Here is a 23,661-nt window from a genome sequence, read left to right as displayed (position 1 = left end):
TAATCAATACCCAAACCAATCTAAGCATAATCCCTTAAAGTCCCATTATCGAGCAATACCAGTAAGTTCTGAAAACCTCTATGGACATTGTTTTCACTTACATAGTTTAACCTAGTTGATTTTTTTGTTACCAAAAATGTAGAAAGTCACAATAAAATCTGTGCTCAGAGAAATTCAAACTCAACTCTTTTTCCTTGGCCTTAAAACATTTGGAAATAGACATTTTGATAAAGACTCTTTAAGAAATTTTACCCTCTTTGACAGGCCTGGCATGGTTAATAACACCTCACAAGTGGGAAAAGAAATACAGAGAAAGCAAGGCCTTCCAAGTTCACCATCAGCCAGGATCTCTGGCCCTTTACTGGGTCTCACCACTGGCCCCATCGTCTCTCTTCTTGTGAGCTGGCCCAGCCAACCTCCTTTTAGCAATGAAATAAGTAAACTAGGGCCACTTCTACCTGCACATTCCTGACAAAACTTTAGTTCCACCTTCTCTGAAACTCTTTTCTTTTTGGTTACCTTCCAAGCAAAGAGTAACACAGAAGAGGGGTGATTGCTCCTTCCACAAAGCACAGCATAATAAAATGTTTGATCAAAATATTTTAATAAAGATTCTTTCTGACATAGATACACATACAAATGGTCATACATAGCTGTCATAGTCTGATTGACCTATTTAATATATATATGTATGTATGTATATATATATATATCTCATTCTTTACACATCCAAAACCCGCCAACAGATCCATTACAGCTCCCAACTCACCATCCAACCTGACAAACTGAATCTGTATAATCTGCAAGGAATGGAAAATAGCAGGACTCCATTTTTTAAAAAAGGTTTTCTTGATTTTCATAGGACAGAAAAGCAGGCAACCAGCCATGCAAACTAAAACTGAAAGCTCACTTTGGGTAAATAGCTTTTTGCTCTTCCTTAGTTTTATTTTATTACTTAAAAAAAAAATTTTTTTAGAAAAATAACAAAGGATTTCACATCATAGGCAAATCAAAACAGTCTTATGTAACTTAAATAATTCTCCACAGTTAAAATAACTTATATATGTACATATATATTAAAAGCAATTAAATTAGACCTTTTAAAAATGCACAGCACAGCCTGGAAAAATATTTGTTTAGCATGTTCTTACTTATAAGATCTATTGCTGTGATGTTTTTCCCTTTTGGAATGCAAAGGAGTCCCCTTTCAAAAAAGAGATCAATTCATTCATCAATTAAGAATACACCTTTCCTGTAATTTTTGGACTGAAGCAATTTATTAAAGCTCAATTTAAATACAGGGATGATGCAACTGAAAATATCCAGGTGACCTTTCATAAACCTAAGCAGCTCAGATACATCAATATTTCTCTTCATACTTGTTGGCAAATAAACCTTTAAACACTTGGCACACAGTATAAGTTAAATCTATAAAACAGAATTTTAGAGGCATTAAAAAAAATCTGCACATAAGACCCATGACCTTAACACATGATAAATACTGTTGATGTGGAAGGGTCATTGAAGAATAACAAATAAATAGCATGAATTGTTAACACATCATTGCAGAGTCGAAAGTAACAAGGTGCACATAAATATTTTTAAATGCAATTCTTTCAGCCACAGTCAGTTTTTTATATCACTCTCGCCAAAACTTTGAGCATTTTCACAGGATTAAAGTTCAGAGACAATAAAAAATACAAGTCTTTCATAGCAACATGTCTCTCTCTGTGGTTTTTGTCCCCCACTTAAGTCTACATTTCAAGTTTTTCTCCTGGCTCAGAATCAAAATTTATTTTCAAGTGCCCTTTCTGATTTGTCTGAATGAAAATCCCATTTCACATGCCACCCAACCCCAGACTCATCTCCCCCTCAGCGTTAGCCAAATTCCAATTATTAGTAGGATTAGTATTTTGCTGTTCAATATGCTCCACGCCTAATAACCAAGCTACTTCTCAACTTAATTTTCACCTTAAAGGAAGACTCCGCTTCCTTGTGGTCTAGGCTGCCACCAAAGTTGCCACTTTTATGAGAAAAAAAGACATCCTTATACTCAATGCTGTCTCCACCGCCCTCCTCCCTCCCTCCCCACCCCGGAGACCGAGATTCTGGGGATGTCAAAGCTAAAAGTCGGGTTGGTCTATGACACTTCTCAGTTCTTGCCTCTGCTTTGTTTGCTCTGCAAGTGTTTCACAACTACGAGAGGGCCAAAGTAAGGGAGGTGGGGAGCGGCCTTTCGCTTTCCTCTAGCTGTGGGGTCGGTCTTGTGTTTTCAGGGGGGTGTTTAAGGCTTCTCCGTGCACTGTTTGCAGAGGCTGGAGGAGACGCTGTTGAACAGGGCGCACTTCTCCGGGCAGGAGGCGGCCGGGGGCAGCCCAGCGCTGAACGGGTAGCCGGCCGCCTGCTCGTAGGCGCCTAGCGCCGGGTGCAGGGCGGCGGCGGCCGCTGCCGCCGCCGCGGAGCTGGGCAGGGAGGCGGCCGAGATGGCCTGGCCTTGGTTGAGGTAGGCGACGAGGCGCCGCATTTCCTCCAGGGCCTGCGCCTGCATGAGGATGTAGTTCTTGGCGAGCAGCAGCGTGGCGATCTTGGAGAGCTTCCGCACCGAGGGGCTGTGCGCGTAGGGGATCACCGCGCGCAGCTCGTCCAGCGCGTCGTTCAGATCGTGCATCCGCCGGCGCTCTCGGGCGTTGATGTTGAGCCGCAGCGCCTTTTGCTCTTTGGATTTCTTGCTGCTGCTGCCGCCGCCGCCGCCACCGCCGCCGCCGCCGCTACTGCTGCCCCCGCCGCCGCCGGGGCCCCCCGGGGGTACGCCGGCGCCGCCGTGGAGGTGGGCGTTGGAGCAGCCCTCGGCTGCCTTCGCGCCACCGCCTCCCGCGCCCGGGGAGGCCCGGGGGTCGCCCACTCCGGGCCGCAGCACCAGCTCGCAGCGACCGTCGCTGTCGTCGTCGGGGCTCTGCTCGCCGCCGCTGCTCTCGGCCACCGAGCCCCGGCCCGCGTTTTCGCCGTATTTGAGGCACAGGGCGGCCCCAGCCGGCAGGCTGCTCAGACTGGGGTCACCCCCAACGCCGGCTGAGCCCACGAGCATCCCGGGGACACTCACCCCGCCGCCGCCGCCGCCGCCACTTCCAGTGCCGCCGCCGCCTCCCCCAGGCGGCGGCAGCAGCAGCCCTGCCCCTTCGGGGTCAGCCGGCTCAAAGCAGCCCAGGGGCGACGAGGAGGAAGACGCCGGGCGTTCTCGTGGCGGCGGCGCCAGGGACAGGTCCATGCCCGGGGGCGTGGAGCGGAAAGCCGCCTCCAAGCGCTTGGCGGTGGAGGCGCTCAGGCTCTTGTGCAGGAAGAGGTCGTCTTCGCCCGCGGCCGCCGCGCCGAGGTGCAACCCGCGCTCCATGGTCCGGCGCCGGCGCGCAGCCCGGGCCCGCCGCGCCCGCCGCCGCCGCCGCCTCGGCTCGGGAGTCAGGCGGCCCCGCAGACGCGCGCGAGCCCGGCTTTGGAGCTGGGGTGCGCGTCGGTCCCGGTGCTGCCGGCAGCCTTCTTCCCTTCTTTCTTTTTCTTTTTCGCCTTCCCCCGCGCTCGCCGCCTCCTCTTCTTCTTCTTCTTCGTCTCCAGCCGATGGTGCTGGCTGCTGGAGCTCACCATGGGCCGCGGCCCCGCATGGTGGGAGAGTGGGCGCGCAGGGAGTGGAGCTGCCGCCGCCGCCGCTGCCGCTCTGAGCCCAGCCCCGCGCCTCCTCTCCGCACCGTTTATCTTGCTTGGATTCACCTTCAAGAGATTTCCGGACCCATCAACCAGCCGCCGCCACAGACGGGGGAGTCTTTTACATCATTATCTCTGAGTAGGTTATTATGAAGAAGGCTCGCCTGTTGGGACAGCGCTTTCTACCCAATCAGGTTAACGTTTTAATTAATAGGATTAAAACGGTAACAAACAATCGCAGGCGCTATCTGGCCGCGAGTCTGAATAGTTTCATTTCCCAGGTCTGAAGACAGGCAGCAGCTAGAGCTTTATAAAAGGCGCCTGCTCCATTATTCTGCCTGCCATCTGTATACACAGCTTAGCGCATATGTTTGCAAGGCGCTGGGTCCTGTTAGTAACCCAACAACTGCCTTTAGCTTGACATGTGTGGCGACTTTCACTCATCAATGAGCACACTAAAAGCCCTACTTAGAGCCTAGGATGTTCTTTGCTCCTTCAGCAAATTGTAGATTGGTGGTTAAGCCTGGGAGTCCCGTGGAAAGCAGACGCCCCCACCAACCGCACCCCACCCCCACCGCCCTTCCCTCGCCACTGCTGTCTCAGTTTGTGCTAAATTACCCTTCCGGGCGAGAATTATACACCCCTCTTCACAGGATGACTCCAGTCTAGATTTAGAGATGGGGACTTTCCAGAGGAAGGTGGTGTCCCAGCATGGCGTGCCCAAAATTCACTCTAGATTTTCAGCAAGAGAGCAAAGCAATCGTCCCCCTTGAACACTCTGCCTTATTTCCTCACACTCCCCACTGCCCATTGCCTACTCATATGGAAAAAAAGAAAAAAGAGAGAAAGAAAAGCCATCTGATTACAGAGCCCATTTGATTAAAAAGAAGAAGAAGGTGGGATAGGGGAGTGCTATTGCAGTGGCCCCCCAATAACTATTACCATCATGGTAACTGTGAAGCAAAGGATTTCTTGAACAGGATGAAACTGGTTTCTCTACTTAAGATTAAACTCCATGTAAGAGTCAACTTCACCAGGAGTCTAAGCCTCTGGAACAACCAAAGTGGGGGTATTTGTGCATATGTATTTAACCAGAAGCTATGTAGGGACATCTGGATCTGCCCTGGTTGTAGAACTGTGAAAACCAGTGCTTCTCTGCGGATGGGAAATAGTACAGGCGGTCCTCTGGCTCCCGAGTTAGATCTCTGGGTACACTTGGTATTTAGCAGCTGGTTTTCATCCTTATGACATAAGTAAAAACAATATTTGCAACACCTCCAATAATTTTTTCAAATGTGGCAGAACTGCTGAAGACTATGCAATTTTGGGTTTCTCTGGTTTCATTAAAAACCTTTTAATTGTGGCTTTCAGAGTTGGCCCCAGGTGTTGGGCTCTTTTCATTACATTTTGCTCTAATGTGATGAAATTCTAATTCTCTCCTTACCATATGGTTAAATTTCCCCACTGAGAATTAGTTGAAAAAGGAGAAATAATCTATTAATCTCTGTAATAGATTCACAAATGAGGTTCTCCACAGAACCTGTTTTTGAATGGTAATATCAGAACAGTTGGGCTCCTTATTTTGTAAAGGAAGGGTGAAGGCGACACAGAAATATCTGCATTTTCACCTGGAAAGTATGAAAAAGAGGCCCAGCGGTATCTCTCCAAAATAATTGAGATCCAATCTTCAGGGGATGTAAACACTACATGCAGTCCCTGGCTACCTGTGTGCCTCCAGACACTGGAACCCAAAGATTGAGCAGGAACAGGCGGGCTGCGGTGGGCTCTCTAGCTTGAGACCCAAGTCGGGGGTTCTGAAGGCTGGGGCCAGCCCACTGGTCTCCCTAGGGACCCCAACGCTTGTTTTACACGCAGGGCGGCCCCTTGCTTACCGCTCCTCTTTCGCCCTCCCTCCCTGGGCGCTCACAGCTGTTAACCTCTCCCTTTAGGAAGCTAGAGACTTGCCAGGGTTATTGTTTTCTAACTAGCAGCTTTGTTTTCATAAACAAAGGTTCTCTTTAAACAGGTGGATCGAGTAAGCCTGACACCCTCTATCAAAGTCCTCAGGCCACTTACTAGCAGAGCAGGCCCGAATGGTTGTGGCTCTAGACAGGGTAGGGACCTATCTTTGGAAGTCTTAGTTTCCCAGCCAACATTTTTTTTTTCTTTTTTGTGGGCTAGCACTTTCCTCCCGGCGCCTGGATTACTGCCCACCGGGAAGTGGGCACGCCTGGGAGTGCAGCTGAACTGTGGGCGCCGAGCAGGACTGGGACCCGAAGGGCCAGGCGGGCAGATCAGAGGCGACATCGAGGAAGGCAAAGGTCTCTCCAGCTAGTCCTGGGACCCTCGCAGGACCTTGGTCTTTCTCCGCCTTCATCAGATAACAAGCACCCGAGGGCACCTGACGGACCCTCCCTGACCCTACCTCCCCGACCCAGTGCCTCCTCTCTCCTCTTCCCCGCCACCCAAACTTGCCCAACAAACTTTTGCACAACTTTACCTAGTAAGAACCAAAAGTCTCTTCGTTTTGTGAGTCAAGAAAATCCCCCCAGTCTCCTCGGAGGTGGTGGCTGCTTAACAGTTACTAGAAACTTTGGGAAACGGCCGGAGAATTTATGGAAGCTCTAAATATGGGCCTTGTAACAACCGTCGGGGAATGGTCTTTGAGGTTTATGCACTCGTAAACTTTTGCTGATTGCTTCTGGGAAGTTGTCAGGCACTTAACACTGCATTTATCTTACAGGGCAATGAAAACACATCTGCCCGGTGTCTCGTTACTTGGTTTAATCGTCGCCAGCTCTAAGTCACGGCCACTGCTCCCAGTCCTCATTTGTGTGGCCTCCCGCCGCCTGGTTTCGAGCCCCGGGGAAGGGTGGCGTCGGTCGCTCACATAGTGCCCCCTGGCCGCAGGAGCTCAGGAAATCTTGTGGGCTCCAACTTTGTTTCACAAAGGGGCTGGGAAAGGGCCCGGGCTCGTGGTGTAACTGCACGTTAGAAAAGTGGCGAAGGGCGAGCCAACAAGAGCGCTGTTTGCACAGGGGGAAAGGGTGGGAATTCAGGCCATGGCGAAATCTCACGACTCACAGATGCCCTCTTAGAATGAAGCTCCTTCTGGAGGGAAATCCTCTGACTCTGCAGTTTAAGAGAGGGTCACTGTGAATTATCAAAGCAGTTGGGAGACTGAAGAGGCAGGCGACCGTCTCCTCTGCCCGAGCAGGGTGTCGGGCAGCCGGTGCCACCCGGCAGGCCCAGACCGCAGGGAGCGCTGTCCGCCAACACCCGGCCGGGCGCCCCTGGTTCTGGGCTGATTGATTCAGCCAGACCAACGCATCAGAAATGAGAACATTCTCAGCAGAGTGTTGGATAGCAAATTTATAAATGCCAGAGCATGTTGCGTAAACTGAAAGCAGTTTTGTTACTGCAGAAGGGAACACACCTACGGCTTTGAAAGAATTCTAAAATATTCAGCAAGCAGAGCCGCATTGAAATTAGAGCATTGAACTCCAGACCAAACTAAGTTCTAGGTCATATTTAGATTTCTTAGTGGTTATCTTAATATTTACTTAACATTTGAAGTAGGAGCCCACATAAAATCAGACAGGAACACAATCTACTCTAACTTTAAAGAGCAAAGTTAAGAGTTCCTATTTGCTATTTTTTTTTTTTAATTTTTTTTTTTTTTATTGTTGGGGATTCATTGAGGGTACAATAAGCCAGGTTACACTGATTGCAATTGTTAGGTAAAGTCCCTCTTGCAATCATGTCTTGCCCCCATAAAGTGTGACTATTTTTTTTTTTACAGTCCTGATAAATGGTGTTTTACTTACCCAGATTAAAAAGTCAGAAGTCCAATTTGAGGTAGCTGTGTGTTACTATGTGTCTTTTCTGAGAGGGAGACTGGTCTATGTATGTGTTTTAATTTATTTAAGAACATTCTAAAAAGTAAAAACAAAGTTTGGCAAAAATACCAACTTTTGCTTGGGAGCAGCTCTGGAAAAGCAAATTCTCAGAGAGCCCTGGGAACCCTGTCCTGGCTGCGTTTCTCCTTCGAGGATGGACAATCGCTCTCAACCGCAGAGACCCCAGCTGGACCCTCCCCCGGAATCTTCTGGAGGGTGGGGAGTGCGGTCTCAGCGCCCTCTCCTGCCCCTTTGGCCGAGTCCAGCGCTCAGAACCGGGGCGCACTCCTAGGCTCCAGGGCCGAGCGCTCTTGGCTGGTCTCCAGGCCCTGTCGGAAGCACTTCGACCTTGATGTTATATTCGCCTTGCCCATCCCTCGCTGCCTGGTGGCACTTGGGTCAGCTTGAAACCTGAGCGGCCAAGGCGGTGTGGTGTGGGGTTCACCGTGCGCCCTGCGCCTCCGCGGGGTTTGGGTGCCTGGGATGTGCTCAGTGGTAGAGAGATTCCATCAAACCCATCAAGCTCCCCAGGTCAAGCCTTTCCGCGCGGTGTCGTCACCTGCAGTTTCTCCCTCCTTCCGCCGTGTCCTACAAAGCTCACTGCAGAGAGATTGTGCCCAGGGCCCTGCAGGGCGAGCCAGGAGGAGGGCAGTGAAAGCGCAATAGACTGGAGCCGCGCGCAGAAGCTCCGGGCAGTGCGCCAAGCGCCCCAGCATCACTATTGCTTTGGAGGTGCTCCGCAATACCAAAAACTTTGACGGGGGAGGAGGAGTTGAAACTTGTTCATAAAAGTTATTTCGAGAAAATTTCCTTTTCTCGAAGGAAAGATAGATCCTCATTCCCGTTTAGCGACAGGTTAGCCTGAACTTGAACCGAAATTGAAGAGAAAGCCTCAGACGCCAAGAAACAGCTTTTTCAGCTCAACTTGCACAAACCGGTCCCGGATCCCGCCCAGCTGGCTCGGGGGCTCTTTCCGACCTTGGTGACTTTTAAGGAGAGGGGCGGCCAGCAAGGGAATAACTTGGCCCCTATCGCTGCTGAAACCCTAGAAAACAATGTAGGGCATGCATATAAAGATGGAGAAAAACAAGAGAAAAGATTTTATGAAGAATTTATAACCGCCTCGGTTACCTGGGACGTTAGTCCTACTTAGATTTCTCCCTAGGAGTTGATATAACATATTTATTTGTGTTACCCGCGTCTCCTCATTAGAAGCTTATCTTCATAGAATGTTAAAAAACATTCAACTTTAAAAATTTAAAATTGTTAGAACAAAAAAGTGAACACTTTTAGGGCTTGCCTTGTGTGCACGAATTACAACTCAACTCAACTAAACTCTAAATTCAGGTCAGCTTTGGGGTTTTAGCTCCGCGATTTAAAACCCACAGCGCCATCTCCTGGCAGAGAAGCGAATATGGCGAAGGATGACCCGGCTTAAAGGCTGTGAAATGCTCAAATGTGTGAGACACTTTATTTCATGCCTCAAAAATTATTTCACTGATAAGCTGATTATTATTTCAAAATATTATATGTACATTTATTACCGTTAGGAGTTATCAGACACAATCCCGGAAGCTAGTTATTTGTAAATAGAAATTTGTATATCTACACACACATAGATTTTATATATTTCAGATACAGTAATGCTGAGAATTTATGATAAAATAAGATTCTTTAAGTTATCACGAGTATAAAATTTTGTGGAAAAATTAAACCACAGATTAATCAGGATCTGAACTACTCATTTTATGCAAAAGATACTGCAACCTTAATGCTCTCAAGAATTAATGAACTCCTAAAAAACAAAGCACTCAATTAGTATCCAGATACCTTAATTGCCAAAATATTTCTCTTCTAAGTATTTGTATTTTCAGTGAAAGCAATTCTCTTTGTTACTTTTTGTGGATGCTGTTTACCATATAGGATAGAAAAAATAACGGGAAATGTTGCACTGAAGCATAAATTCTTCTAGTTCCTAACTGTATTTTACTAACCAACCTAAATAACTAGTTCTAGTCCCATTTTTCTCAATAACCCTTCATTTTCATCATCTAACAATCTTCTCATCAAGCTGCCTTACAGAATGTCTTATTCAGGCTTTCTGACCCTGAAGTATCATCTGAAGGTAAATTATATTCCAAAAGTTTAATGCACACAATAGAATCATGAATATGAATACATTTGTGAATTAAAATTTTTCCTAAGTGTAAATATTTTTGTGAGATTTTCTCTTATAAGTAAGATTGCAACACAGCAAAACTTAGAGATGATATCCCTATTAAAAACATTTCTCATCTACGATTGTGTACATAGACCAGATGCTTTGAAATACAAATAAAAGTAGATATGCTTTTTGTAGTGTGCAAAATATTATGAATATCCTTCAAAAATATTGTAGATCAAACAGACAAATGTAAACTTCATTTCAGTTGAAAGATTAGTTTTATTTGATTAATTAAAGTGAAGATCTATTAAGCCAAATATTTGGACTCATTTCCTCTGTCAATGTAAGAGTTCATACTTGAAAGAAATTTGATTATATATAGGAGGAACTGGATAAACAGATGGTTAGCTAGAGAGCTTTTCACAGTTAAATTTTGAAATTTACCATGGATGAGTTTGATATCTTTTCAAACATTTTTGTTGAGGTCATCTGATCTATTCTAGCAAAGCAGTATTTTTGCATATAATCATTTTAACTTATGTTTAAGAAATATTTAGGCTGGGCGTGGTGGCTCACTCCTGTAAGCTGAGCATTCTGGGAGTCCAAGGGGGGGGGTGAATTGCCTGAGGTCAGGAGTTCCAGACCAGTCTGAGCAAGAGCAAGATCCCATCTCTAAAAATAGCTGGGTATTGTTGCAGGCGCCTATAGTCTCAACTCCTCAGGAGGCTGAAACAAGAGAATTACTTGAACCCAGGAGTTTGAGGTTGCTGTGAACTATGACTCACAGCACTCTATCAAGGGTGACAACGTGAAATGCTGTCTCAAAAAAAGAATGAAAAAGAAACATTTAACGTGGCTTTTCTGTAATGTAGTCGGCTGAGAACTCTCCTAATGAGTTGTCCACCTGGAAAAAACATATATACAATGCATATGTTTACTTGGGACATATACACACGTGTGTACACTGTATTTACACAGTGGTGAGCGATCTTGTAAAAAGGAAATCAGTGCTCCCGGACATCATAACAAGAGTATCTTAACATACAGATGACATTCCTTTGAGGAAACTTTTCATCCTTCTACCGTCCTTTGGCAAACCAGGTTGTCTGTCCACTGTAGCACAACGCCCATGTGGAGAATGGACATTACTAAGTGGGTGGCCTGGAGACATTAAAACTAATCTCAAAAGAGATTTAAGAGCTTGATGCGCCCGAGGTACTTCCAATTGTCTTCATGGATGAGACGCTGAGATTTTTCCAGAAGACTGTTCTGCAATCAAGATACTTAAATATTCTTTCTCCCTTGGGTAGTTTCCCCCTATTTTTAAGAACAACACTCATGGGACTGTGGTATTTTTGTCATAAAGATACAGTCCATTTTTCTTTTATAAATAAATTTTAGAGTTATGATTTCTTTTTTTGAGACAGAATTTCACTGTGTTTCACAGGGTAGAGTGCTATGGTGTAAGCATAGCTCACAGCAACCTCAAACTCTTGGGCTCCAGCTTCAGCCTCCCCAGTAGCTGGCATTACAGGCCCCTGCCACAGTGCTCAGCTAGTTTTTCTGCTTTAGTGCAGACATCCTTCCAAACCTGACTGCACTTCTCTGTGAATTGCTTTAAAGGTACAAGTAGGTATAGTAGAAATAACAGATCTTTTACTAAGTAGTTTTTTGGCAATTTCCTTGATCCTATTTAGCTTTAGGAGGAAAAGGGATCTATTAATCATAGGCTTCCTGACTACCTCAGGGAATTAATCAAATGAGACTAAGGGGAAGCATTTTGTAAACACAAGAATGATATGTTAATACATACTAATGTATCAATGTTAATACTTCATTATGCTTCTTTGTTTATTTCACCCTAGTCAGTTCATTGTCATGGTTAGTTTGTAATTTATTTACTTTTCCTATCATGACTCTCAGCTACTGATAGATTGTAAAGCACCTTTCACCATTTGCACTTGTTTGAGGGCCATGGGAGTGGAAACCATAGCTATTTTCACATTTTTAGTCCTCACACCCCAAGTGCTCAGCCCCCCTTCTCCTGCTGTGACTATCTCAACTGCCCTTCAGGTGGAATGATTGTTCTTCTTTTCCTCTTAAACTGAATGAATCTCCCTCTAGTTTGCTACTAAGTGGTCACCATGGTATGAATCGACTGAATTAGCTGGTATGTGGATAGAGAAATGAGCATGGAATTGACTTTCTTGTTTGGATACCTCCTGTGTTTCCATCCTACACCACCATCTTCTCTTCTGCTTCCAGATGTGTGCAGGGCGCTTTGCAGTTGAAGGACATTTGTTAAGTTCATGATTATGTCATTTTTCTTTTTTCCTTCTAGATCAATGACTAGAAAAGCTTTGTGAATTCAGATCTTCCACTGATCTCAGGGATTCTTCTTCCCTGTGTTGGATGCATCAGCGTTGTGAGCCTTTCTGCCATTTCTGGTCCATCACAGTTTTCAATTCAATTGATAGTGTTCATCTTGGAGAAGCCAATACAAATTAATTTTCCATAAAAGATTTACGGAGACAACATATGTCAAAGGTTTAAATTTATTATACATCTTGCTTTCCCTCACCCAACATTTAGTTTATTTATTTATTTTTTATTGAGAAAGGTATTCAAGTTTGTCTGAATTATTTTTTCTTTAAAAACTCACATATTTACTATACCAGGTTTCATTATGCTGTAAGTAACTGAAGATACTTTCTACCTAAATTTTGTTTTATAATTTTACTAGAATCAAAGTTAAATAAGTTTTATGTAGGTTCAGAAATACATTTAAAGTCATGAAACCATAACGTTATTGTTCTTGTAGAGACAGCCTTTATAGACTTAGAGTGGAAAGGCTTTCCAAGGTAGAACAAAATCCAAGGAAAAGGCTGATACAGTTAGGGACACACACAAAAATTAAAATTCTTCTTTCTCAAAGAGAAAGACCACAGAAACCAAGTTGAAAAACAAATGGCAGACAAATAATCACATCCAACATACAAAGAGCTTCTGTAAAACAAAAATCTGTCTAATAGAAAAGGAGAAAAAGAATTTGATCAGGCAGTTAGGAGAAATATCAATGTCCAAAAAATGATATAAAAGGATATTTAGGGTCATTAATTGAAGAAAATACAAATTAAAACAATTTTTAAAATAGGCCAAGTTAAAAGAAATAGAACATGTAGAACTTTAATGAAAATGGTTTTAGTAAAAATTGGTACAAAAATTCAAGGAAGGTAGTTTGGAGACTGACATCTAAGAAATCACCCTGCAGAAATAATGACATAGTACTTACAGCTCATGGGTAAGCATTTTGTTAAATGGCAGATAATATGAAACAACATCATGTTTTTCAGAAAGCAAATACTTAAATAATTTATGATACCCTATTTCTATAAAAAGCTGTTATAAAAAGGAAAGGTGGTCGATCTATATATACACCGACCTGAAAACACATTTCTGATACATAATGAAGTTGAAAAGCAAAATGTAGACTTTAGCCTAATCTTATTTGGTAAATATCTATATATTTCAAGTTGCGTGTCCCTTTTCAACATTCAAGATGTTGAAGCCAGGATGCTGTAGGCCTTTCAATGCAAAATTTTGATTTTCCCAGAATCGTCTGGTAGAAGCCGTGATCAGCTGTGCCACAGGAGCCACAAATCTGAATATCATCTTTGTGAATGAGGTCAAACAGGATGGCTAAATAGACTTCCTGTCACGGGTCTGGGTGCCTCGATGATGGCCACAGTCAAGGAAGGCCAAGCAGGGATCAGAAAGTTACACAGGAGAAAAGGCAACATGTGCCTATTTTGAATTTAACCTTGAGATCATAGTAAACAATAAAGAGCAGAAAAAAGGTGAAAGGCTTTGCCATCCCAGGACCTGTTGTAGAATAGACAATAAGCAAATAAGCCCATTACAAATTATTTGCCACCTTCCTTCATTTTTTATTTGTGGGTGAATACATGCAGGAAACAATCTGGAAGTTTACTGAACAGTTAACCCTGGTTCCCTCTTGAGACTGGGATTGGAGAGTCAAGGGTGGGATTTTCCATAAATTAAATGCTTCCACAAAAAGTGGAGAGATTATGGGTGACAGAGATTTACCATCTGTTTCGTGTGTAGTTTAGTCCTTTTACAATTAAAAAAGTTTAAGAATAAAAGATTAACTAAGAGTCAGTGTGAATATTTCCCCCTAGGTCCCTTGCATCGTTATTCATTCTCCTTTCTTGAAAATATTGACAATAATTTTAAATAATTGCCCTCCACAATTTCACTCCCCCTCCCCTCCAAATTTCCTTGTCCATAACCATATTCTTTCATGTTATTTGGGTCAATAATGTGTTTTAAAGTAATGACGATATTTATGAGCAATATATATTTTTTCCTTATCCACAGTATTTGCCTTTCTTTACTCATCATTAAATTTTTAAAGAAAATGTATGACATTTAAGTAGCAAGGTGAGCCTATTGCGAAATTAGTGACTTGACTGAATTTCAATGGAGTAACTCAGTTTACCTTGCAAATTAATCCGTTTTGTGTTTATTTTTGTCACAGAACTGTTTTTATTTTAATGGCAGAGGAAATACAGATTTTTGTGGTGCAAAAATTCTCACTTTCAGCTTTAACAAAACAATTTTGGCATGTGATTTTACCCTTTCGATCTTTTTTACATGTTTCTGTTATAATCTGTCCATTCTCTCTCCTGGTTCAAAAGTGAAAGAACAATGGTTTTGCCTTTGAGGTTTCTGAAATTCACACTATAATCTTTCAGGGATTGCTATTTTCCAGGCACACTCCGATGTCTGATTGTCGGCTTTATGTCTCAGGCAGCATTCCCTGCAATTCAGGTACAGTAAAGTATCCAGCTCTAGCTAGCCTCTGTGGACTATATAACTTTTATAGTCATTATAAAAAATAATTTATTGAAAAAACTTAGACCTTTTCCAACTCAGGTGACTTTTGATTTAAATGTCTGTGATCCTGGTTATGATAATCAGTAACGGTAGACTTTTTTTTCTGAATTAAGTTTGCTGTTTTTATCACAAAGTTTAGAAAATATGAAAGTAACATCATCTCGAAGATATCTGGTTAGAAAGCATCAAGAGTCTATAGTCCACATTTTAACATTACTTACTTCAGATTCACATTTAATACAGGTCTGGCACCATTTTCTATTCTTTGTGTCATATTTTTCCTCATCTATATATTTTTAGTCTATTTGGACTGCTACATAGTAAAGTCTAAAATACAGTAAGCTTCGTTCTGCTACGATTATTTATTAGAAACACATTGTTACGTGAAATTATGAGAAGCAACTTAAGCTATTAACGGGAACATTAGACATTCAGAATAACAATTAAGTATTAAAAGATTTTTAGGAGGTTATTTAAAGGTGATAGCATGGGCAACAAATCTCTGTGAATGCTTAACTGCTTCACCTCTAAAGACATAAACTCTCGATATATTGTGATCTGAATTTGAAGGAGCCGCACTGACAGTGTTATTTCCTATGCACACGAGTGTAGCTGACAAGATCAATGTGTCCCCTGCAACCCTTAGACACTCCAGTCAGGAATTGCGTCTTTTGCCAGCAAGGTGGCTTTCACTACCCATGGGTTGCTTTGTTACCTAGACTTTAGATGTTAAAATGAAATCACTCCTTGCTCAAATGCAAATGCAAACAGCACCAAGCTATTTTTGTATTTGCCAACTGAGCTATTCCGACTCGGACTGTGGTCAAAGCAATTAAGTCATCTTTCATCTGTGGGTAGTTTGATGTGCCAAGACCCAGAAATATCATTTGTGTTGATCATGCTACCATGAAAAAAAAATGCAATCTGCATACTACTTAAGCTCAGAGCAGCTCTTTATTGTTTTTGTTCTTTTGTTTTTGAGTTTTCTTTTATGTTATCAAACTTCCTATATTTTCTAGTTACCGATGCTAATGCTACATGGTCTTATGTTTTCATTAAAAAATACTATCATAAAGAAATGCACTTGAAACCATTCCAGTCTAGAGGAAGAGGAAAGCCTTTTCCCCCTTGTTCAATGAATACAGGCACTTTTTTGCAGAACCTTATGGTAATTAAAGTATGAAAACACAAGTGCTGTCTGTACCAGTTTTAAAATCAAGCCATTCTGTGTACTTTAAAGGATAATAAAAGGCAAGAGATCAAACTTCTTTAAGGAAAAGACTAGATCGGAAAACTACTAACTTACTAAACGGGATATCTTAGATGATTGTGTAGAAGAAAAGAATCTTCCATAATAAAAGAAGTTTCAAAAGAGGAAATGTGTTTCAGAGGCTTACAAATGACAATGTTTATTTAAGAAAACATTGATTCTCAGTGAGTGTGACTCATAGCAGAGGTGACAGTTTTGTACCATGGGTAGGTTTGGGAGGTAAACGAAAAGTCAGGTGCTCCAGCAAGAATTTCTTCAGTCTATTTTTGAAGATTAACAGTCTTGGAAGGTGAAACTGCTTCAGACCTCATTGTCAGGATAAAATGTGACGCTTCGTCTTGATAAGAGTAAGCAGGGAGTTTAAGACTCACCTGAAGGGGCAGAATCAGGAAAGCTCCTGCCTCTATGAAGCATGTCAGAATAATTTTATAACCTAAATTAAGGTAAGTGGTGACAAAACGTATTAAACATTCCTACGAGGCATCTATCTGGGCTAACTTGGTTCAGTTCAGCGCAGTACCGTTCAACTCAATTTAATGGAGAGCAATGCAGCTAACACTCAATGGTCATCTACAGGATCGTCTTTCTTTAAATCTTGACCCTACTATTATTTCCTTTGGAGATAGATATATAATTAATGTTTATTTGTGAATTCAATTGTTAAAAAAAAAAAGAAAGAAAATATTGAATGCTAGCTCTTAATCGTTGGAAAGCTCCAAACGCTAGGGGAAGTGGAGATGGTGTGCAATCCAGATGAAGCGATGCTGTGAGGGTCAGTACTACCCTGGATGGTGTCACTGCCACCTAGTGGTAAGCACTTGAACTTGTAGACATGGTTCTAGCTCAGGCACACAAGGACTCTATATTAACAGTTCAATAGCCAGTAATTTCAGAAGCAACTGTTATATTAGATATAAAAGAAATTTTCTACCAGTGATTGAAAGCAGCAACATTTACTTTTTTCTTCACTTCACGGAAAGGCACCTCCTTCTATCACAATTTCCCATTCTTAACTCTATCTACATTCCACTGCCCTTATAATTGCATATACAGAGTTTACTTTAGAACAGCAATAGAAAATAATCATAGGCTGCTAAGCTTGTGAATTTATTTGGAGGTTACAAAGGCACTTATTGCAAAATGGGCCATTAAGTAGACAAACAGGTACTTCTTAAAAATCTCATTTTATAATATAAAAATAGATTTTATGTATTTCCATTTGCTCAAATGCATAACGTAATTTCAACACTTCATGTCCTTGTAATTATTTAAGATTTTTATGGGTGGCTGGCGAGTGCCTCCAGATATCTTAGCTTTCTTTTGTCCACTGATTGTTATTTTTGTTTTTAACATGTCTGTAAACACATTTGAAAATTTCATACTCATTCTGGTTTCACCTTATTTTTATGGATAATCCACGATAATTTGTGACTGTGAATAATTACACACTTTGTCCTATGTCTTTTAGAGAAAAAAAAAATACTTGCAGTTATATTCTATGAACCCTGGGAGGGAACACGAATTGCTTCATTACCTGCCACTTGGTGTTCCAGAGCAGCAGGTGAAATCAGTAAGAGACAGCCATATTCAGACACAGATTCATACACGATGTTCATAGGAAACAGAAAATAAGGTACGTTGCTGGGTAAACATAGCATATTCTCGTACTTCTATTATGAACTTTTCTCTGGCTTCTGGCTCCACTTTTCTCAATAATTAAATTGTATGACTGTGGACAAGTCTTTTAAAGTCTCTGATCCTCAGTTTCTTAATCTATAAAATGAGTATAGTGAATGTTTTCCATTTGTAAAATTAATATCATCAATTGGAGAGGAAGAACAGCATCATTTGGGGGAGTGTTGTTATTGTTGTTGTTGTTTTTTAAGAGACAGAGTTTCACTTTGTCACCCTCTGTAGAGTGCTGTCGCATCACAGCTCACAGCAACCTCCAGCTCTTGGGCTTAGGTGATTCTCTTGCCTCAGCCTCCCAAGTAGCTGGGGGGCACCTGCCACAATGCCCGGCTATTTTTTGGTTGTAGTTGTCATTGTGGTTTGGCGGGTTCAGGCTGGATTCGAACCTGCCAGCTCCCGTGTATGTGGCTGATGCCTTAGCCACTTGAGCTATAGGTGCCGAGCCTTGTTATTGGTTTTTATTCCTCCCTATGGTGGATCAGAATCTGAGTGATAAGGTATTTCCCTGTGTGTTTTATCAAAACCCTACAAAATATTTCACCTCTCCTCAAACCTCTACCTCCATCATGAACACTGTTTAATATTTGTTCTTTAAAATTTTATATTTCTAATGCTTTTCTCTGTGGGCTAATGTAGATTTGAATGGAAGATGCAGAAGAATAATACATTTGTGAGGCTTTTCATGCCAACGAAGAAAGACAATAGTTATTATATTTGATTGTTTCAATATTATTCTTTTTATTGTTCTTTGCTTCACAATCCTACTTATCTCATTGCAGTTAATTGCAGGCCATCTGTTTCTTTGCAAAGAAAAAAAAAAACTTAAAGAAAATATAATGACCTATCGATCTCAGCTTTTTCAGAAACTTCAAGATGTCCTCATAATCCTAGGTAAGTTGTTTTCGAAAATAAAAAAAATTGTGTTCCTTAAAAGTTATGTTTTCTTTAAGTGACGTGAAACATGGCAGTAAAATCATTTATGGGGGCAAGACATGATTGCAAGAGGGACTTTACCTAACAATTGCAATCAGTGTAACTGGCTTATTGTACCCTCAATGAATCCCCAACAATAAAAAAAAAATATATAAAAAAAAAAAAAAAAGAAAACTCCTGTTTGAATAGTTTTTATCTAGGTTTCTGGGGGGAAGCACTGGATGTTGGGCACAGAATATTTCAGAACATAATTACCCAAAGTATTGATTAATGCCATTTAAATGATAATCAGAGTACGTCAGATCAGAAGGTTGGGAGAATGGTTTTGTTTTGTTTTTTAATATCTCTGGGTTCAGGGTGCCTAATTTCAGTTGACATTAAAAGGATATTTGAAGCATGAATTCATACTGTTAGAAACATCACAATTTTTGTTTAAAAATCACAGTATCTTTTCTTCTTTTTCTTTTTTTCTTTTTGTAACTACCTGGCTTCCGTGATCAACCCTCACTTCTTTTTCTTAGTTATGCTGGAATGCCTAACATTTTTTTTCTTTCTGAAGTCCCGGACAATACCATTGCAAAATTGAAAAACATCAAGAGCACTAAGGAACAGAAACATTACTGAAAATCAAGTTAGTAATAGGGAGAAAAATGTAAGTTCAAAGGAAAAAGCCATACATCTTATGCAGTTAGAAAAATTCATACATGGAGAAAAGAGATCTACTGTAGAAATTAATTATGGTTTCTAGATTTGAAAATCCACTAAGTAAAACATAGAAATAACTGAAATACATCAATTCAAAAATTGCTTGAAATAAACAAACAATGAATGTGCAGAGTGACATAGCCCACCATATTTCCCAGAAGGTTGATACAGAATAAATAATCCTGTTTCATGTCTTAATTAAGTTACCAAACCTTAAAATAACATTTGAGGCATTTATGCAAAAATTGGATGTCATCCATAAGGTAGAAGGAAGATCATCCTGGCCTCATATTTCTTCTTAGCAATGTTCAATGCCCAAAGACAATGGTGAAAAATAAGCTTAATTCTGAGATGAAGTGTGATCGAAGAGTATTACGCCAGTGAAAGTCCATTAAGTGTGAAGGCAAGAGATGCCCATTACCAAATATGAGCAAACTAAGCATTGTCAAGTCCCTTCCGAAAAAACTAACTGAGGCTGAGATTCAGCCAACCAATGCAGTGAATTAAAACAGAGAACTCAGGAATGGAAAAAAAAACTGGTAAAAGGAATTCAAGAGCAGTGTCGTCTCATTTCAGTGTGAAGCTAAAATGTCTATGAGAATTATTACAACAGGACAAAATGTAAATGTGGTAAGCCGTGATTGTGATAGTCCCAAAATAATAATTAACTAACAAAAAAATAAAATGAAAATCAGGAGGAAGTGAAAGTGTGAATTCCTTATCTTTCAGCAATTTTATCTGTGGTATTTAAAAGTGAAATGTGGCTTTAAAAATAGCCATACTAATTCCAACCACTGTATTTTTTTTTTCTTTGAGATTTTTATTGTTAAATTTTGGTTGTGGAGAAACATTTATCTAAAATCACATTTCACTTCTATTTTGTTGTTAAGTAAAAAATACAATTAAATAATATTTATTTACTTATTTTGAAACAGAGCCTCAGGCTGTTGCCCTTGGTAGAGTGCTGTGGCATTACAGCTCACAGCAACCTCCAACTCCTGGGCTCAAGCGATTCTCCTGCCTCCACCTCCCAAGTAGCTGGGACAACAGGTGCCCACTACCACGGCCGGTTGTTTTTTGGTTGCAGCCATCATTGTTGTCTGGCGGGCGGACTGGATTCAAACCCGCCCACTCAGGTGTATGTGGCTGGTGCCTTAGCCGCTTGAGCCACAGGCGTCTTGAACCTAGATAATTTTTTAATAAATAGAATAATCCCGATTTTATAGACATTGATGTATCTATTTGTCTTTTTATCTTCATCTGTGAATACAGAGATATTTAGGTTGATTTTTACTTATGATTAATATGAATAATTTCTAGCTGATTGAATTTGAAATCTTTTTGGGGGGCTTAGATATCATAAAATAGATACATGTTATTTTATAAAAAGCATTACATTAATTTTTAAATAAAAGACTAAAGAAAGTACTTTAATGTTAGCTCACATCATTTCCTTTTCCTGTGATTTTTGGTATTGAAGCTTTGTTGATTATGGATTTAAAAGGAAGTATCTTAAACATTTTGTTATTTTGGGGGACTGAAAAAGCTGATCCTATTTAGAGGCTGAGTGCATAACACCAAGATAGTATTCACATTAAATATTACAGCAGATGTACCCACACTGTACATGTAGTTTGCAAATGTTGCTTATTGTGTTTTATGCATATTATGATTTCCTTTGATACCTAAAACTGTGAACTTTAGTTAGAATATGCATTATTTTGGTTCCAAATTCTTAACTCCATGTGGTTAAAATCATATGTGTTAATGTTTGATTTTTGAAAGAAGGGCTCTTTGAGGTTCCCGAATGGAATCTTGAAAAGGGGTTCACATCATCTTATGCAAAAATCATTATTTTCAGTCTGAACTTGAACATGCAATTTTAAAATTTAATGTACATTTTGGGTAAAACAAAATATATTTTGAATATTAGATAGGGGCTAATTGACAGAAATAGGCCATTCAGATTTTTCTAGTGCACTCACTTAAAAATATCAGGATCTGGCATAGAGCAGAAATGTGCTATCCGTGCCCACTGACGGTGAAATAAGTTCCAGTGTCCCAAACATGTTCAAATCACTTTGCAATTACTATGCTGTGTAACACAATCTATATCACCTTAGTTATTTCTTAATTTAAGATTTTCTTTAAAATTATTGGTTTTTCTTTCCTTTGTCTTTCTTTGTAATATTTTTATTTTACCCCTCTGTGAATATTGAAGTAAGCATAAGAAATTAAACTTCATGCCACCCTCACTCACTGAAGACTGTGCTGTGCGCCTGTGACACAAAGGTGAAGATGACACAGTCCTTGTTCCCAGAAAGTTGACAATATAATAGGAAGTAAGATGTGGAAATAATTTATTGATTGTAGTTGTCTCCAAAATAAATGTTCTTTCATTGTCTAAAGCAACAGCATCTTAGAAGTATAATAAGGATATGAATTTTTAAGTTAGGCCAAAGTTTGAATCTCTTTTACTTAATAACTGTAACTTGAACTCCAGTTTACCCAAGTTTAAAAAATGGAAATTATACCTAATGGAATTGTGAGGTGAAATAAATAAGATCATGTTTATAACACTAGCCCACTATCTGGCATGTTGTATTACTTTGATAATAATTTTCTTCTCTCCCTTAACTACTTGCAAGATACATACCAAGTATATTACCAGTGGCTATGAAAAACCATCTTTTTTCTACATATTATTTGACTACATTTCACACCTGCATTTATATTTAAATCTGTATCTATCTTCATCTCTTTATTCTTACAGTTTTTTATATTTGGTTTCATATACTTTTATTTGATTGTACATTGTCTTGATACTTTTCCCATTTGTTTGTCTTGTTTTTTTTGAGACAGAGTCTCACTTTGTCGCCCTCAATAGAGTGCTATGGAGTCACAGCTCACAGCAACCTCCAGCTCCTGGGCTTAGGCAATTCTCTTGCCTCAGCGTCCTGAGTAGCTGAGACTACAGGCGCCCCACAATGTCTGGCCGGGGCTGGTTCGAACCCACTACCCTTGGTATATGGGACCGGCGCCCTACTCCCTGAGCCACAGGCGTAGCCCTGTTTCTCTTGTTTTGATTAAAACATTATTGGTCACGTTTTCTAAATTCTTTGCAGTCCCTGCAGGGAGAGAGGGTAGCCATTCCTCCCTCAATGGGAAGCTTCTTGTTAGTCTGGGGGGCAGAGCTGCCTTTCCTGCCATCTAAGACAAGTCTGCCCACAAGGCCTTCGGCCGGGCGCTCTCATTTTCTCCTTAACTCTTCCGTACCTCATAGACACCCTTTCTGCTGTAGTGTTTCCAGGAGCATTTCAGTATCCACCTGTAGCTCCAATCCAAAAACAAAACTAGACCCGCTTATGTCTTTCCCTAGTGATGCCCCTGGGTCTTTCTTCCCCTTTAATGCCAAGTGTTTTGAAAAAGCATTTTATATTTTTTCCCTCTACTTCAGTTCCCTTTCGGTCCTTAGTCCACTATCAACTGACTTACTGTAACACTCAAAGAAAATTGTTTTCACGGAGACAGTTATGACATCTTGGTTCCTAAATCCAATGCACTGTAAAGAAAATTTTCTTGCCTGATTTGACCTCTCTGTTATATGTAAAAATAGACTATTGCCTTAATTCTTTACTCCAGCCAGCCTGGCAAACTGTTCATTCTCCCACCGCTCCACTTCGCATATGTATTCTTCCAACTGGAGGTTTTTTCTTTTTTTTGAGACAAAGTCTCAAGCTGTTGCCCAGGGTAGAGTGCTGTGGCGTCACAGCTCACAGCAACCTCAGACTCTTGGGCTTAAGCGATTCTCTTGCCTCAGCCTCCCCAGTAGCTGGGACTACAGGCACCCCCTACAATGCCCGGCTGCTTTTTTCTTTTTTTGATTGCAGTTATTATTGTTGTTTAGCAGGCCTGGGCTGGGCTCAAACCCTCCGGCTTTGGTGTATGTGGCTGGTGCCGTACTCACTGAGCTACAGGCACCGAGCCCCAGCTGGAGTTTTTCTTTCTTCCCCCTTCATTCTGTCCTTTGTATTGTCTGTCATATTCATTTATTCTAGTAATGTTTAATTTAAAGTGTGGTTTTAGAAATATATAAAAAGCGTATTACTAGTGATGGTAATATATCACTAGGATATATTACCTATATACCTATGGGTGCCGAGCCGATTTTGCAGAATTTCATCACATAAACTACCATCACAAACATTTATAAGTACATACATTTTGATCTTTCATTATAAATGCAATCAGATTTAGAATATACAAGCAAAATAAGGTTAAACAATAATTTCAAATATGTAATTTAAAGCTTTAAAACCACTGAGTTCTCACCAATATATTCCTTTCCCCTTGCTTACTTGAAAATATAGAATATATCCGATCGATTT

At 41.0% G+C, this 23,661-nt stretch overlaps 1 protein-coding gene across 1 annotated transcript; it reads right to left on the bottom strand.

Annotated features, from left to right (window-relative positions):
- Window positions 1–466: 466 nt before the first annotated feature.
- BHLHE22 (basic helix-loop-helix family member e22) lies at window positions 467–3,810 on the bottom strand. Its single transcript, XM_053558980.1, has one exon. It carries the CDS (start codon window positions 3,386–3,388, stop codon window positions 2,285–2,287), a length of 1,104 nt encoding a protein of 367 aa, XP_053414955.1. The 5' UTR covers window positions 3,389–3,810; the 3' UTR covers window positions 467–2,284.
- Between the last annotated feature and the right edge of the window lie 19,851 nt (window positions 3,811–23,661).

This window comes from Nycticebus coucang, chromosome 13 (assembly GCF_027406575.1).
Source record: "Nycticebus coucang isolate mNycCou1 chromosome 13, mNycCou1.pri, whole genome shotgun sequence".
NCBI classification, from domain to species: Eukaryota; Metazoa; Chordata; class Mammalia; order Primates; family Lorisidae; genus Nycticebus; species Nycticebus coucang.
This window is presented reverse-complemented; position numbering and strand designations above follow the sequence as displayed.